We start from the raw sequence: 17,578 nt of genomic DNA, 5'->3' as shown, positions 1-17,578 counted from the left end.
AAATAGGCATCCATGTCTTATTGGAAAATTCACTGTCTTTGGTCTCCCACATATTTCTATCAAATAGACTGTACAAAGACTGTGCATCTGTAAAATTCTACATTATAAATAATGCACTTATTCCTTTGAATGGAGAATGTTATAAATCTGGAGCAAGTTTGAGAGTGCTACTGTCAAACATTATCACTTCTATCTTTGAGGAGGCAGCTTCAGCCATCTCTCATCAAATGTTGTCTTATTGATATGTTGGTGATGGCCAACATATCAATAAGAAAAGACGAATTCAGGACACTCCCAAACGCCATCATTTGCCTAAACAAATTATTCCCTCAACACTGTCAAACTATTTACTAAGTCTGCACTACTATTAATCTTCTCATCATTCCCATCATCCATCTCCTTCCACTTATGACTGTATGTCTGTAACTTTGTTGCTTGTATCCTTACAATTTATATTGATATTGATTGTTTCCTGATTGCTTATTTTCACCCTATGACTATCATTAAGTGTTGTACCTTAGAATTCTTGATGAACGTATCTTTTCTTTTATATACACTGAGAGCATATGCACACATTCCTTGTGTGTCCAATCACACTTGGCCAATAAAAAATTCTATTCTATTCTATTCTATTCTATTCTATTCTATTCTAGATCAGTGCTATTTTATCTCTTCATTCTAAAAAAAGGATCACTTATTAAATCATGAATGCAAATGACTGACAGTGCCATGCAGTAACTAGCATATCAGAAATAATCCAACAGAGGTATAACCACGTATATTAAATGTCTCAAAAGAATGAGCCACTGCAAAAAAATATAAGCAATCAAGGAAAATATTGGATCAATCAAATAACAATTATGAATAATGTGCAAATTTTCTGTAAGTCTAAGTTATGACTGAAGTATGAGAAGAAAAAACTCTGGAAAAAAAGAAGTACCTATCATTCAGATTAGGGACAGTATAAAAGATACAACAACTGGCATTTTCTAATATGGATAAGCTCCTGAAATTAAGAATTGAAGAAATATATAATGCATTGGGATTGTTACACCTTGGACAATTTGATGCTGCCTAAAACACAGAACTGAAAAACAACAACAAAATAGGCTTAAAAATTGATTTTAAAAAAGGCCAAATCATGTAACAAACCTGAAGAATGTCAGCATCCTAATACAATATAGTAGATATTTCCTTATAGTTATTACAAAAGCAATGGAAAATATCCAAAAAAAACGTAAACAAGGAAGAAAGTTATCAACTATCATGTCTACCTACATGGCAATTGGTTGTGGTAGTATGAAGAGTAAAGAAGATGATCTTCATGGAGATATGCATCACCAGGCATGGAGAGTCAAACATATTTTAAGCCCATGATAATCATATAACATTTAGAAGCAGCTAAGATACCACTAGATACATGAACTATAAGAAGCTGTCAGCACAATCTGACTTGCAACATTCTGTTATTGTAACCAATCTCAATAAAAGTAGAGTCAACTGCGAAGTTGATTTTTTTTGGTCTTTTCTACTTAGTGGACTGACAAGTACTATAACAGAGGGACTATAAAAATGTGCATTGCTGACTTCTGTCTGTGATGATCTATTCTGAAAAAAATTAGCAGTATGGATAGTGATATCAGTGCATATCCCTTGTTTGTAGCATTACCTGAAAGTCACTTCATCACAAGATAAACACAGGACAATACAAGTTAAATCATCTGGGGTCAATAAATGTCAAATGAAAATGAAATCAGCAATAATGATTTCAGACAGAATTATATCACCAAATAAGAAGGTTCAAATTAAGACAATAAAACTAATCTCCTAATACAGCAGCTTTTCCCATCCTGATTCTTTCCAATTTTAATAGGTTTGGCTATGCAGCTGGGGAATTAGGAATACTAGAATCACACTATATTGGAAGGAATTAAGTTGGTGAAGGCATACTACAGATTCTCCATGCACTTGTTCATATCCCATTACAATGCAGAAATATATGAGTAGAAGTGATATTGTATTATATGCTATCCAGAGTCACTTTCATGTCACATGGGCAGCTATACAAATATGATAAATAAATAAATATTGTAGGATATATTGCAAGCTGGTGATAATTAACAATTTGCTCTTCAAATAAATTAGGGTTAATATTTTCTTTACACTGAATTATCTTGAAAACACACGGCTGCAATAACTGTGGTATTTGCACTGTAAAATAAAGCAGAATAATTAAACTGTCACTTGATTTCAACTAGTTGATTTATTGTATCTGGCATTCAAGGAACAGCTTCCTGCTCAGCCATGCAAAATAAAACATAGCATAGAACATGTCACTTGTTGGATAACTACTATATAAGAACTCATACAGTGAAGAGCTTTGTTGTAGTGGCATTAATTAGCAATTATAGAGAATCAAGTTGTTACTTTTAATAATTTTGAAGGCATGAATGGTTAAAGTCCAAAAGAAAGTGTTTGAGTCCAGACAGGTCTATTTGAATAATGCAAATTTTCTGTAAGTCTAAGTTATGACTGAAGTATGAGAAGAAAAAACTCTGGAAAAAAAGAAGTACCTATCATTCAGATTAGGGACAGTATAAAAGATACAACAACTGGCATTTTCTAATATGGATAAGCTCCTGAAATTAAGAATTGAAGAAATATATAATGCATTGGGATTGTTACACCTTGGACAATTTGATGCTGCCTAAAACACAGAACTGAAAAACAACAACAAAATAGGCTTAAAAATTGATTTTAAAAAAGGCCAAATCATGTAACAAACCTGAAGAATGTCAGCATCCTAATACAATATAGTAGATATTTCCTTATAGTTATTACAAAAGCAATGGAAAATATCCAAAAAAAACGTAAACAAGGAAGAAAGTTATCAACTATCATGTCTACCTACATGGCAATTGGTTGTGGTAGTATGAAGAGTAAAGAAGATGATCTTCATGGAGATATGCATCACCAGGCATGGAGAGTCAAACATATTTTAAGCCCATGATAATCATATAACATTTAGAAGCAGCTAAGATACCACTAGATACATGAACTATAAGAAGCTGTCAGCACAATCTGACTTGCAACATTCTGTTATTGTAACCAATCTCAATAAAAGTAGAGTCAACTGCGAAGTTGATTTTTTTTGGTCTTTTCTACTTAGTGGACTGACAAGTACTATAACAGAGGACTATAAAATGTGCATTGCTGACTTCTGTCTGTGATGATCTATTCTGAAAAAAATTAGCAGTATGGATAGTGATATCAGTGCATATCCCTTGTTTGTAGCATTACCTGAAAGTCACTTCATCACAAGATAAACACAGGACAATACAAGTTAAATCATCTGGGGTCAATAAATGTCAAATGAAAATGAAATCAGCAATAATGATTTCAGACAGAATTATATCACCAAATAAGAAGGTTCAAATTAAGACAATAAAACTAATCTCCTAATACAGCAGCTTTTCCCATCCTGATTCTTTCCAATTTTAATAGGTTTGGCTATGCAGCTGGGGAATTAGGAATACTAGAATCACACTATATTGGAAGGAATTAAGTTGGTGAAGGCATACTACAGATTCTCCATGCACTTGTTCATATCCCATTACAATGCAGAAATATATGAGTAGAAGTGATATTGTATTATATGCTATCCAGAGTCACTTTCATGTCACATGGGCAGCTATACAAATATGATAAATAAATAAATATTGTAGGATATATTGCAAGCTGGTGATAATTAACAATTTGCTCTTCAAATAAATTAGGGTTAATATTTTCTTTACACTGAATTATCTTGAAAACACACGGCTGCAATAACTGTGGTATTTGCACTGTAAAATAAAGCAGAATAATTAAACTGTCACTTGATTTCAACTAGTTGATTTATTGTATCTGGCATTCAAGGAACAGCTTCCTGCTCAGCCATGCAAAATAAAACATAGCATAGAACATGTCACTTGTTGGATAACTACTATATAAGAACTCATACAGTGAAGAGCTTTGTTGTAGTGGCATTAATTAGCAATTATAGAGAATCAAGTTGTTACTTTTAATAATTTTGAAGGCATGAATGGTTAAAGTCCAAAAGAAAGTGTTTGAGTCCAGACAGGTCTATTTGAATAATGCATATATGCTAGTTTAAGTTTCCATCTGCATGAAACCTGACAATAATCATATACCAAGTTTTTACAAAGAAGTGTTGACTGGCATCTAATTCTTAACAAGGTATTACACTCCTAAGAAGAAGTGGAAATTTGATTTAGTGTTTCTTTACAACAGAGCTATATAGATATTTTGAGTTACCTTCAAAGTTTATTTTTTTTTTTTGTTTACATTTATACCCCGCCCTTCTCCGAAGACTCAGGGCGGCTTACATTGTGTAAGGCAATAGTCTCATTCTATTTGTATATTTTTACAAAGTCAACTTATTGCCCCCCCAACAATCTGGGTCCTCATTTTACCTACCTTATAAAGGATGGAAGGCTGAGTCAACCTTGGGCCGGGCTCGAACCTGCAGTAATTGCAGGCTTTGTGTTCTTAATAACAGGCCTTACCAGCCTGAGCTAAACTGGCCCCTCAATTTTGGAATTGCAAACATATGCCAAGAACAATTACGATTGTATTAGGATAGCATTAGTATGTTTTGAAAAAGTTTTTGGCCTTAATTCTCTCCTTCCCACTTTCTAGACATCAATGATAACTCCCTGGAGAAATCCAAGGAATAATAAACATTAACTAGATTATTTCTCTAAATTCTGAATTAACCAAGTGCTTGATTACCAAAATAGCAAAAGTTCCAAAGAGTTCAAGGCAGGGGTGAGTTCTTTACTACCGGTTCGCATCATACCCGCTTCTGCACATGCGCAGATCACTTTTGATGACGTTCGGGTCAGTGGGTGGAGCCTCCCGCCGGTTTTACTACCAGTTCTATAGAACCAGTCCGAACCGGGGGCAACCCACCACTGGTTCAAGGAACTAGGACAATTGTTGCATCATAAACTGCCTGAACGTATTTTGTACAGTGATTGATTTTCTCCTCTTCCAACATTGCTGTGTTCTGGTTTCCATGAAGCCTAGCTATCAAATGTTAGATGATGCTTAGATACCAAATGCACCTAGAGAATCAAAAGGTACTTAAATATAAACATATTCCAAAACTAAAGCATCCAGAAGCCTTAGAATCCATGCAGATGCCCTCTAATCTGGTATTACATTTAGAGAAGGTCATAGAGGCTTGGACTGAAATCTTTGAGTACTGGCTGCTGCTTTCATGTCGGAAACACTGAGGTGCTTTGAATACTAACTGTACTAACTGTAGGATGTTCACTAATGACTTGTCTTGTGGGCTTTTCTTATTAGAACTCTGACATAACAGCAACAAGACAATCCTTTGAGCTCCAGAGTTATTTTTTACTGATATAGTTCATCAGTAAGGTATCTAATAAACTAATGTCTCGATTTCAGAAATGCAAACATGATCCAGGAAAAATAATAGCACATGCTCCTCTGAGAGAAGACTGCACCAGTGGTGAAATTCAATTTTTTTTTACTACCAGTTCTTTGGGCGTAGCTTGGTGGGCGTGGTGTGGCTTGGTGGATGTGGCAGGGGAAGGATACTGCAAAATCCCCATTCCCACCCCACTCCAGGGGAAGGATATTGCAAAATCCCCATTCCCTCCCCACTCCAGGGGAAGGATACTGCAAAATCTCATTTCCTCCCCACTCCTGGGGGGAGAATATTGCAAAATCTCCATTCCCTCCCCACTCTGGGGCCAGGCAGAGGTGATATTTGCCAGTTTTCCGAACTACTCAAAATTTCCTCTACCAGTTCTCCAGAACCTGTCAGAACCTGCTGGATTTCACCTGGACTGCACCCTTATTTCTTTTAATTAATTAATGTTAATACATTTAAAAAAAGTTATGTTTAATTAATAATTATTATAGTTATTTTTATTATAAAATGGCTAACTGACCAACAAGAAGGGATGTTTTATCATGTTTGATAGACATGTGTGAAAGATAGAATATTTTGGACTCCGTTTTATATATAAATTAATACAGAAGATTCTAACGATTCATTTACAATTGAAATAAGAGATTTCTTCTTTTCAGCTTGATGGATAAGCAGCTGGGGTGGGGGAATTATGAAACTATATATATTGTATAACAACTGCAGGGAAATTATTATATGCACAAAGCTGGAAAGATTTGACTTTATCCTCAATGGAAGAATGGATAATTAAGAGGATGGAACTTGCAAAGATGGTCATTGTGATTGCTATAATTAAAGATAGACATTATCTAAGTTTAATGATGATTGGAAACTCTTACTGACTTTTTGTGTGTCATGAGATATGTATTGAAGATTAGAAAAAAAATCTTTTTTTTTCTTTTTTCCCTTTTTTCACTCCAAATATTAGTTCTTGCTGATTTTTGTTCTGTAATTAAAATTCTAATAACATTTTATTTAAAAAGAACAGATTATTTGAATCATTTAAGTAAAAGAAGCAGAAGAAATTAGTGGATAAAGTCAAGTTCATGGGAAGTCCTACTAAATAAACATGAATTATCTTTAATATAATGAAAAGATGTGTCATATATTAAGATAACCTTTTTTTTAAGTACAAAGTTGAAAAAATACATTTTCCCATTATTTACTAAAGCTAGATGACAGCAGGAGGATGGCTGATTTTCATTTCAATCAACAACTTGTGATTATTACTTTAATTAGAATATAGAGAACACTGCATTTAAAAAGAAATGCTGTGCTCTAATTTACTGATCCTTACACTCAAAACTGATTCAATGACTGTTTATTGTTGCTACTAACATTACAGAAATATCTACATAGATCCTTAATAAGAAGTAAAGAGAGTGGGGGGGAGAGAGGAAGTAAACATAGCAAAGATGTATACAGGTAGTCCAACCAATTGTTTAGTGACCTGAAAAAAAGTGACTTATGACCATTTTTCACACTTACAACTGTAGCAGCATTCTCATGGTCACATGATAAAAATTTAGATGCTTGGCAACTGGCATGTATTTATGACAGTTGAAGTGTCCCAGGGTCATGTGTCCACTTCTTGGAACCTTCTGACAAGCAAAGTCAACAGGGGAGCCAGATTCATTCAGAAACTGTGCTACTAACTTAATAACTTCAGTGATTCATTTAGCAACTGTGGCAAGAAAGGTCATAAAGGTAAAGGTAAAGGTTCCCCTCGCACATACGTGCTAGTCATTGCCGACTCTAGGGGGCGGTGCTCATCTCCGTTTCAAAGCCGAAGAGCCAGCGCTGTCCGAAGACGTCTCCGTGGTCATGTGGCCGGCATGACTCGACGCCAAAGGCGCACGGAACGCTGTTACCTTCCCACCAAAGGTGGTCCCTATTTTTTCTTGCATTTTCTTGCATTTTTATGTGCTTTCGAAACTGCTAGGTTGGCAGAAGCTGGGACAAGTAACGGGAGCTCACCCCGTTACACGGCAGCACTAGGGATTTGAACCGCCGAGCTGCCAACCTTTCATAAAAAGGTCATAAACAACTGGCTTGCTTAGCAATGGAAATTTTGAGCTCACTTGTAGCTGCAAGTCAAGGACTATCTGTACTTAATTAAGTATAATGGAACCAAAGGTCTTCTAAGGAAAATGTTTTCTCCTCTTGTTTTCTAAAAAGTATGGTCAACATTTCTGCTTAATGAGATGATTCAGAGATAAGGTTCCCTGCTGGAAGATGAAACATGAACAAAATTTCAAGATTCATTGAAACGAATGAACAACTGAACAAACCTCAGTTCCTTTGGGAGTATATTCTAAGTTCAAAAAAATCTTATCAATTATTCTTAAGATTAATTGTTCTTATTGTTATAAATAAATAATATCTAATAATTATGATTTGCTGTTCGTGTTAGCTTTAAGTTCATTAATTCATAAGTTCAGTACTAGAAGCTGACTATTTATTTATGGCCCAGGACCAAATCACACAATTTAACAGAAAATACAGAATGCCGCACACACACGTTAAATAAAAGGCAGAAACCCTGTAATATTAATATTGCATAGATGGGTCAAATGGCTTCTATCAGCTAAGGTTATAAATAAAAAAATTGCCACTGCCCTTAAAACACGTGGCTATTAATCATTTAAAAAAGAATATCATAATCTTCTCATCATGAATGTACTTTCTCAGACTCAAAAGCAGGGGTCTTAGCTCTAGTAATTAATTAATTAGATATTTCTTATTCCATCTTTGTGCTTTCTCTAACACAGCTTATTAGGAAAGGGAATGGTGGGATAGGTATATACTGTATGTGCTACCTCTGAACATATTGGATGTTCCTTTTAAGGTTTTTTATTGTTTGTAAGCATTACCATTGCTACATCAGAGCCTTCCCCACATTAGAATTCCTTATTGTAATAAGCAGCTATGGTAATTAAACATTTCATTATTTTGTAGATCAAGCCTTCAAACATTCAACAATATCTGAAATAGTATTTACATATCTAGAATGTCATCCAGAGGTGTGCAACCAAAGCCCCTTGAGGGCTTCATTTTCAGTCTCTTAGGAATCACCTCAAGAAACTAACTGGTCCTTTACATCAGAAGAGAAGGAGGAAGCTATATGTTTCAAGCCTCCCTTCTAGAAACATCTAGCATAAAGGCCAGCAATTTCTGTCTAAACAAACAAGTAACAGGAATGAGCTAGAAATAAGTCTCCATTAATAATTTATCCCTTTGGTCTCTTTTGGAAGAAATTGCTTTTTCTCTACCTATTTCCTTCTTTCCTTTTCCTTGGTCTACAGGTGAAACTCGAAAAAGTAGAATATCATGCAAAAGTTCATTTATTTCAGTAGTGCAACTTAAAAGGTGAAACTAATATATGAGATAGACTCATTACATGCAAAGCCAGATAATTCAAGCCTTGATTTATCATTATTTTGATGATTATGGCTTACAGCTCATGAAAACCCCAAATTCACAATCTCAGAAAATTAGAATATTGTGAAAAGGTTCAATATTCTAGGCTCAAAGTGTCCCACCCTAATCAACTAATTAAGCCATAACACCTGCAAAGGGTTCCTGAGCCTTTAAATGGTCTCTGGTTCAGTAGGAATCACAATCATGGGAAAGACTGCTGACCTGACAGTTGTGCAGAAAACCATCATTGACACCCTCCATAAGGAGGGAAAGCCTCAAAAGGTAATTGCAAAAGAAGTTGGATGTTCCCAAAGTGCTGGATCAAAGCACATTAATAGAAAGTCATGTGGAAGAGAAAAATGTGGAAGAAAAAGGTGCACAAGCAAATCAACACAAGTCCAAATACAGCAATGGTACTAAATAAGCATTAAACCAATGTAGCCAGCTAGAAGTACATAAGTAGTAATGGATAATAACATCAGCCAAGAAAAAGTTGAGCTAAATAAAATTTAGGTTTGGTGGCTGCACATAGAACCCAACCCAACCATTCAACATTTCTTGCAAGAAGTGGAAGCTAAACTATTTTTCATCATTAATTTCAATAGCAGTCAACTCTAATTTCCATTTCCTGAGGATCTGGCCCACGGCACGACTGAGGAACTAGTCGTGGCCTGGGAACAGGCCGCGGCTGGGGCCTTGGACCGTGTCGTGCCTTTGCGGCCTCTGACCCGGCGTAGATCTCGTCCAGCACCTTGGTTCTCCGAGGGGCTGAGGGAGATGAAACGCCGGAGAAGACGCCTAGAGAGCACTTGGAGGTCCAGTCGCTCTGAAGCTGATCGGACACTAGTTAGGTCCTACTCTAGGACCTACCTAGTGGCAATGGGGGAGGCGAGGCGTTCTTCGCCCACCCTCATTGCGCCGGCAGATAACCGCCCGGCCGCCCTGTTTCGGGTGGCCCGCTCCCTCCTTCATCAGGAGGTGCGGGATGACCCTTTGCAGGGACGAGCCGAGGAGTTTAGTGGTTATCTATACGATAAAATCGCTCAGCTCCGGGACGGTCTGGACCGAAATTGGGATGATCCAAGCGAGGAAGAGGAGACACGTCTTGTTGAGCCAGTTTGGGATGAGTTTGACCCTGTGGCTCCCGAGGACGTGGACAGGTTGTTGGGGAGGCTTCACGCCACGACATGTTTACTGGACCCGTGTCCTTCCTGGCTGGTACTGGCCACTCAGGAGGTGACACGAGGCTGGCTCCAGAGGATTATCAACGCTTCCTTGCTGGAAGGGGTTTTCCCTGCCGCCTTGAAAGGGGCGGTGGTGAGACCCCTCCTCAAGAAGCCCTCCCTGGACCCAGCTATTTTGGGTAATTATCGTCCAGTCTCCAACCTTCGCTTCGTTGCAAAGGTTGTAGAGAGTGCTGTGGCGCGACAGCTACCCCAATACCTGGATGAAGCCGTCTATCTAGACCCGTTCCAGTCCGGCTTTCGACCCGGATACAGCACGGAGACAGCTTTGGTCGCATTGGTGGATGATCTCTGGCGGGCCAGGGACAGGGGTACCTCTGCCCTGGTCCTATTAGACCTCTCAGCGGCTTTTGATACCATCGACCATGGTATCTTGCTGCGCCGGTTGGGGGATTGGGAGTGGGAGGCACCGCATCGGTGGTTCTCCTCCTATCTCTCCGACCGGTCGCAGATGGTGTTGACAGGGGGGCAGAGGTCGGCCGCGAGGTGCCTCACTTGTGGGGTCCCGCAGGGGTCGATTCTCTCGCCCCTGCTGTTCAACATCTACATGAAGCCGTTGGGTGAGATCATCAGTGGCTTCGGGGTGAGATACCAACAGTACGCTGATGACACCCAGCTGTACTTTTCCACCCCAGGCCACCCCAATGAAGTTGTTGAAGTGCTGTCCCGGTGTTTGGAAGCCGTACGGGTCTGGATGGGGAGAAACAGGCTCAAGCTTAATCCCTCCAAGACGGAGTGGCTGTGGATGCCGGCATCCCGATTCAGTCAACTGCAGCCGCGGTTGACTGTTGGAGGCGAGTTATTGGCCCCAAAGGACAGGGTGCGCAACTTGGGTGTCCTCCTGGATGATCGGCTGTCGTTTGAAGATCATTTGACGGCCGTCTCCAGGAGGCCTTCCACCAGGTCCGCCTGGTTCGGCAGTTGCGCCCCTTCCTTGATCGGGATGCCTTGTGCACAGTCACTCATGCGCTCGTTACCTCTCGCTTGGATTATTGTAATGCTCTCTACATGGGGCTCCCCCTGAAGTGCACTCGGAGGCTTCAGTTAGTCCAGAATGCAGCTGCGTGGGTGATAGAGGGAGCTACGCGTAGCTCCCATGTAACACCGCTCCTGCGCAGACTGCACTGGCTACCTGTGGCCTTTCGAGTGCACTTTAAGGTGTTGGTTACGACCTTTAAAGCACTCCATGGCTTAGGGCCTGGGTACTTACGGGACCGCCTGCTGTTACCACATGCCTCCCACCGACCCGTACGCTCTCACAGAGAGGGACTTCTCAGGGTGCCGTCCGCCAAACAATGTCGGCTGGCGGCCCCCAGGGGAAGGGCCTTCTCTGTGGGGGCTCCCACACTCTGGAACGAGCTTCCCCCAGGTTTACGCCAAATACCTGACTTTTGGACTTTCCGCCGCGAACTGAAGACACACCTTTTTATCCGTGCGGGGCTGGCTTAAATTGAATTTTAAATGTTAAATTTTATTAATTTTAAATGGGGTTTTTTAGTGTATGGTAAATTTTTAAATTTTCAGGCTAATTTAAATAAGTTTTTTAAATTCCGTTTTAATTGTATTTTTTTTGTAATAATTTTTTTTTATTCCATTTTTCAACATCATATTTATGTACAAACTATTATCCATCATTAATCATTATTTTTATTTATTACTGATTCAGGCCTGCCCGACTGCCACTTCCTTACTACACAACCTCCCTCTCTACCCTCTACAACTTTCCCATCCTTCATCTCCTTCACTTTACTCCTTCTTCTCCTCCTTCTCCACTCCTCCCTTCTTCCACCCTATCTAACCCTCTTATTCCCCTCCTCCTTCTCTACACTTTCCTACCTACTTTCTTCCCTCCTTCTACTCCTTTCTCCTTTTCTTCCTGAAATGGCAGTCGAGCATCCCCAATATCATTTTAAATTTTTTAATTTAATTGTATTTTGTATTGTTCATTTTATTCTGCCTGTACACCGCCCTGAGTCCTTCGGGAGAAGGGCGGTATAAAAATCAAATAAATAAATAAATAAATAAATAATTTTAAGCCTCAGTTCCATATTTGTACAACATAGTGTACATGACAATGTGTACAATGTTATGCCATTCCGGATCTTTTTTACAGAATGCACGTTTCAGATGGAAGCATTCAAAATAAGCACAGTGTGTTGCAAAGATTTATGCGAAGGAGAGAGAAATTACCATTGAAGACAGTAGCCCAAAATTGTGTTTTGTTGTAAGATTAACATGAACAAACAAGAGGCAGCATCTTTGACCTAATCACCAAACCAGCAACCTTCTACTGAATGGGTTTAACATGCTTTTCTCAAATTAATTCCTTCTAAGGGATAATTTCCTCTAGCATGAAGCCAAGCCTATTCTGTAATCTGAATAACTGCATTAAACCTTTAGACCACATTTTAAAAAGTGAAAATGCAGTTTACTGAAGATATGCACTAAGGTAACTGCAGAAAATTAGTCCACTATTGCTGATAATTGCCATTCTTATAAAATAAGAATAAAATAAATGCAACAGATTTTTGTACATACAATATACTGTTATTTACTAACTTCCAAATTTGATTTACTGCTACTTGCAAATCAGGAGACTTCAAACATGTTCAGAAATTAGTTCCAACTCAGTTTATATTTTAAGACCACACTAATTTATAGAGAACAACTCATCATTTGATCTGTGGCTTTTTCCCCCCCAGTTTAAAATTTACTCCACTTGGTTCAGGAGCATGTAACATATTTCTACAGAAAAAAACCAAATGTAGACCATCACAATTCAGCAGGCTTTTTGTAGAAAATTGTTTTCAACCTACTAAATTTTGTAATCAGCATACAGTAACTTTTATTCTACATCCTTTAACGCAGTAGGATATATTTTGTAAGAACTTTAGGTTCTTGTTCATTTGAAATGGCAATTCAGTAATAAATCCTAAATATATTTACTTAAGAATTGCTGACATCTGTAGAGCATATTTCAGGTGCTTAATTTCATGCTCTTTTGAAAGCCTTCCCTGTCTTTTGAAATCTGAGACCAGAACAGCTATTTTATTGATCTATGAAACATTTTTAAATTTTAATTTGGATATGTTAGCTCGCTAAATTTAATTTGAAAAATTAAACTTCTGCCTTACTGTTTTAATCCTTACAAATGCTAACAATCAGCTCTGAATACAAAGCAGTATGAAAAAAGAATATTTGCGAAGGTACATAGAAGCGCTTATGGGTGTTTTTAAAATAATGTTATACTGTATTTAGTTTTCACGCTACAAAAGTGACTTCTGTTACTGGGCAGATTAGAAATAGAATTAATTAATTATGCTGTACTTTGGTAGCAGCACATACTAGTCTTTGTTATGCAAAAAAATTGCACAAATTCATGCAAATCAGTATATAAACTATTTGAGCAGTAATAATATTATTTATTGGTTTAGTGTCATTCTTATTTATCAGTCTAATGAAAGCAGCTCTTATACGTATGAGGAACATCTTGCATGTGTGAATGGACTACTTTGGATTCAATCTATAATCTGGTTACAATATTCCACTATGAATTTTTGAAACACATGGCCATATAGAAATAAAATAAATCAGCCGGCAACTAAATAAATGTTTGAAAAGTCCTACAAATAAAATGTATGAAGGTAAACAAGCATAATAGAACAACAAGAAAAGTATACAGGCAAATGCATATAATAATTAAAATCTGAATCATTTCATACGATACTTTCAAATAAAATGGTTAAATCCCCGTTTCATTTGAACTATTGAAAGATCAATACAAATGAATGTAGCTCTAAATTATTCTAAATGAAACATCTCATTCAAAATTTTAGTTAAAAGTTGCAGTCCTACACACTAGAAGCAAATTCCACTAGGATTATCATACCTGAGTTGCAAAAAAAAAAAAAAAAGGAGCAAAGACAGCAGAGAGATATCAAAAACACAAATTATTTACTACCATTTAACAGTCTTACCAGAATGTTTGCAGCCCATATAAAGTAAACCTACATTCTTCAGAACTTAATTGTTCAATGGAACTTACTTCTGGGTAAATATGAGTAGGGTTGCATTGCAAATAATTATGATCATCACAAAAGTCACTGGTCATTTCATCTATTTAACATATCAGGGTTTTTTTTTACTCTCTCATCTCCTAATCCCCCAATACTACACTATATACAGTACTGTTGCATTAAATAGTTAAATTCTGAAGAATTTAGGTTTACCACTAGGATTACCTTTGATTCATCATTCAGTCATAACAAGCCTGAATATTTCAGGGTTTATCAAGTCCCATATTGGCAGACATGACAAACTTGGGACTGTGTGTAAAAGCCTTGGAAAGTGCCATGGACTCTTTAATATGTCATCATCTGATCAACTTCATGATCATCAGTAACTGAGTTTAAATATGCTTAGAGTAAAACACATATCCATCATCCACCATAAAATAAAAATAAAATAAATAAAATATAGGAACATTAATTACAAATAATAAATGAATCAATTAAACAGAAAACAAACTCAAAGGGCAGCCTCAATGGACCACCAGGTCAGTTTTCTGTTTCTATGATTTTATCTAAAAGCTACAGAAGACTCTTTCCCTCCCCCCTAATATGGATGACTTTCTATAATTTCTATATATGTTTTATGTATGTATGTTACTGATTCTTTGACATAGGGTATATTAGTAACTACACATACTAAAAATCAATATTCCACTTCTCTGACATTTCTTAAAGGCACACAATGAAGGACAAATCTTAACATAAGTTCATGTCTATAACCATACCTCATTATCATTCTTGCTTAACCACTCCTTGATTGTAGTAAGTGCAATGACTGCAGCTGGCTCATTTGGAAAACCTAAGATCAGAAAGAAAATCAGTTATGCATATGCATACCTGTATAAATCTTTATATATAACTGTATAACATGTGTTAGGGATATATGTTCATTCATATCAGAGTCAGCACTCTTTTCTTAATTGATACTAAATTAGTAGCATTACCTGCTCTTTAGATACCACATTTATATATCCTGTTTATACGTACTATCTTTATTTTTGTTAAAAAGTCTGTTGATGAATTAAATGCATTTAGTAGTCAAAATGGGAATGATCCTAGGGAGACAGAAGAAGAGAAAAACAAAAGAAAAAGAAAAAATGAAGAAGATAGTACTCGGGTAGTAACTGGCCATGACAAGCAACCTTTCTGCTTTATTTATTTTTGTCTTCAAGAAAAGAAATCAAGGAGGATAAACCTTTAATTCCCCCCTTGTTGCCATTTGAAAAGTTGACAGATATGATTAAAAGATTTGCAAGAGGAATTATTTTAGTGGGGATCCACATAACTGAATCCATGCAAATACTATTTTAAGAACTATATATTTTAAAAACGCAAATCTAATATACCCACCATACATACTCCAGGTAAGTTTCTAATCCCTTCAGCAAATAGTTTTCCCTGTCTTGATCCCCTGCCTTATTTTTCCATGCCTGACTGATGATGAATTATACTGAATAGTATATACACCAAGAGTATCTAGGCTGTATTTCAGTTGACTAAAATCTGTGGTTGTTTATGCACTGGCTCTTTTCAAAACAAACATTTTTTTTTCCTTTGGAAGGATGATTCACCTTGAAAATTTATACTAAAATTTATATTTATACTATAGTGCCTTAGCTGAAAGCTATGATAAAGCAACACATGCACATATCAAAATTCATATACATTGTTTATTCAGCTACATAGGAACAATCTATAAAAAGCTTTATAGCTTATTTTATAGCTATATAGGGCCCCATAAGGCTATGTGCTCTCTCCTCTTCTCTCTATATAACAATGACTGCATCTCAAACGATCCATCTGTTTGTTTTTTTAAAAATAATTTTTATTAAGCTTTTGACTTTTAAAAACAGAAGAAAAATATGACAAAAACACATGACAAACATAACGTTACATTATATATTATTTTATAGCTTTCTGTATCAACATAGATATATATTCTCTCTTCTTGTTCAATTATTCGTCTAAGTACTTATATTTACATTGTATTTATTTTACACAGTCATTACTGTCAGATTGACAATGTTCTGCAATTTACGATTCCTAATTTTGACCCTATTAGTTTAACATTCCAAATTATTGTTTTGATTCCTTTTTTCTAACCATTCATATAGTTTGTTCCACACTCTATAATAATCCGACTCTTCCCTTTCCTTAATTTCCAATGTCATTTTATCCATTTCTGCACGTTGTAAAATTTTTCAAATTATTATTTTCTCTACTGGTAAATTATTTGTTTCCACCCATATGCAACCGTAATCCTTGCTGCCGTTAAGATATGTAGTATTAGATATTGCAAAGATTCATCTTATTTTGGATTAATTATTCCTAATAAGAAAAGCTCTGGCTTAAATTCCATTTTTTGTAGTCTGATTTCTTCTAACCAATTTTTAATTTTATGCCAATTCTTTTATATCTTGGGGCACATCCACCACATGTGGTAGTATGTGCCTAATTTGTAACTACATCTCCGACATTTAGATGATAAATTTGGGAACATTTTGGCCAATCTCAGTGGTGCAAAGTGCCATCGATGGAACATTTTACACAAATTTTCTTTATAGGATACTGCCATTGTTAATTTATAATTTCTGTCCCATAATTTGTCCCACTCTTCTAATTCGATATTGTGTCTGAAGTTTTTTGCCGAACAGATCATCATTTCTTTTACCGTTTCATCTTCCATTTTGTATTTTAAAAAGAGATTATAAATTTTTGTAATAAATATTTTTTTCTGCTAAACAATTATCTCAACACTGTCAAACTAGTTACTAAGTCTGCATTACTATTAATCTTCTCATCGTTCCTATCACCCATCTCCTCCCACTAATGACTGTATGACTGTTTCCCTATGACTATCATTAAGTGTTGTACCTTACGATTCTTGACGAATGTATCTTTTCTTTTATGTACTCTGAGAGCATATGCACCAAAACAAATTCCTTGTGTGTCCAATCACACTTGGCCAATAAAGAATTCTATTCTATTCTATTCTATTCTATTCTATTCTATTCTATTCTATTCTATTCTATTCTATTCTATAAAAAGTTTACAAATGTCAAAAGTCCGAAAAGAAAAGCTGCTTCCTCCCTCCCTCCCTCACGTCTTTTCCTTCCTTCCTTCCTTCCTTCTTTCCTTCCTTCCTTCCTTCCTTCCTTCCAATATACAATATATGTACTGTATGTGTGTACACACACATAGAGAGAACGAGAGTCAGAGACAGAGAGAGAAAAAATATTCAAAGGCAACGCTAAGTTAATAGTTCCCATTTTCTTCCTATGTTCCTTTCATTTTCAAGAGCGAGTAGGAAAATTATCTTGATCTGTATTCAGAATTAACTG

The 17,578-nt window shown here is 36.6% G+C and overlaps 1 protein-coding gene across 1 annotated transcript in view; it reads right to left on the bottom strand.

Moving 5' to 3' along the window:
- MACROD2 (mono-ADP ribosylhydrolase 2) overlaps positions 1 to 17,578 on the bottom strand; it is a 1,239,845-nt gene that overhangs the window by 486,550 nt on the left and 735,717 nt on the right. Inside the window, exon 7 of the mRNA XM_058180509.1 lies at positions 14,963 to 15,036. Coding sequence (XP_058036492.1) covers positions 14,963 to 15,036 — 74 coding nt within the window. The remainder of the gene's footprint in view (positions 1 to 14,962; positions 15,037 to 17,578) is intronic.

This window comes from Ahaetulla prasina, chromosome 1 (assembly GCF_028640845.1).
Source record: "Ahaetulla prasina isolate Xishuangbanna chromosome 1, ASM2864084v1, whole genome shotgun sequence".
NCBI lineage: Eukaryota > Metazoa > Chordata > Lepidosauria > Squamata > Colubridae > Ahaetulla > Ahaetulla prasina.
This window is presented reverse-complemented; position numbering and strand designations above follow the sequence as displayed.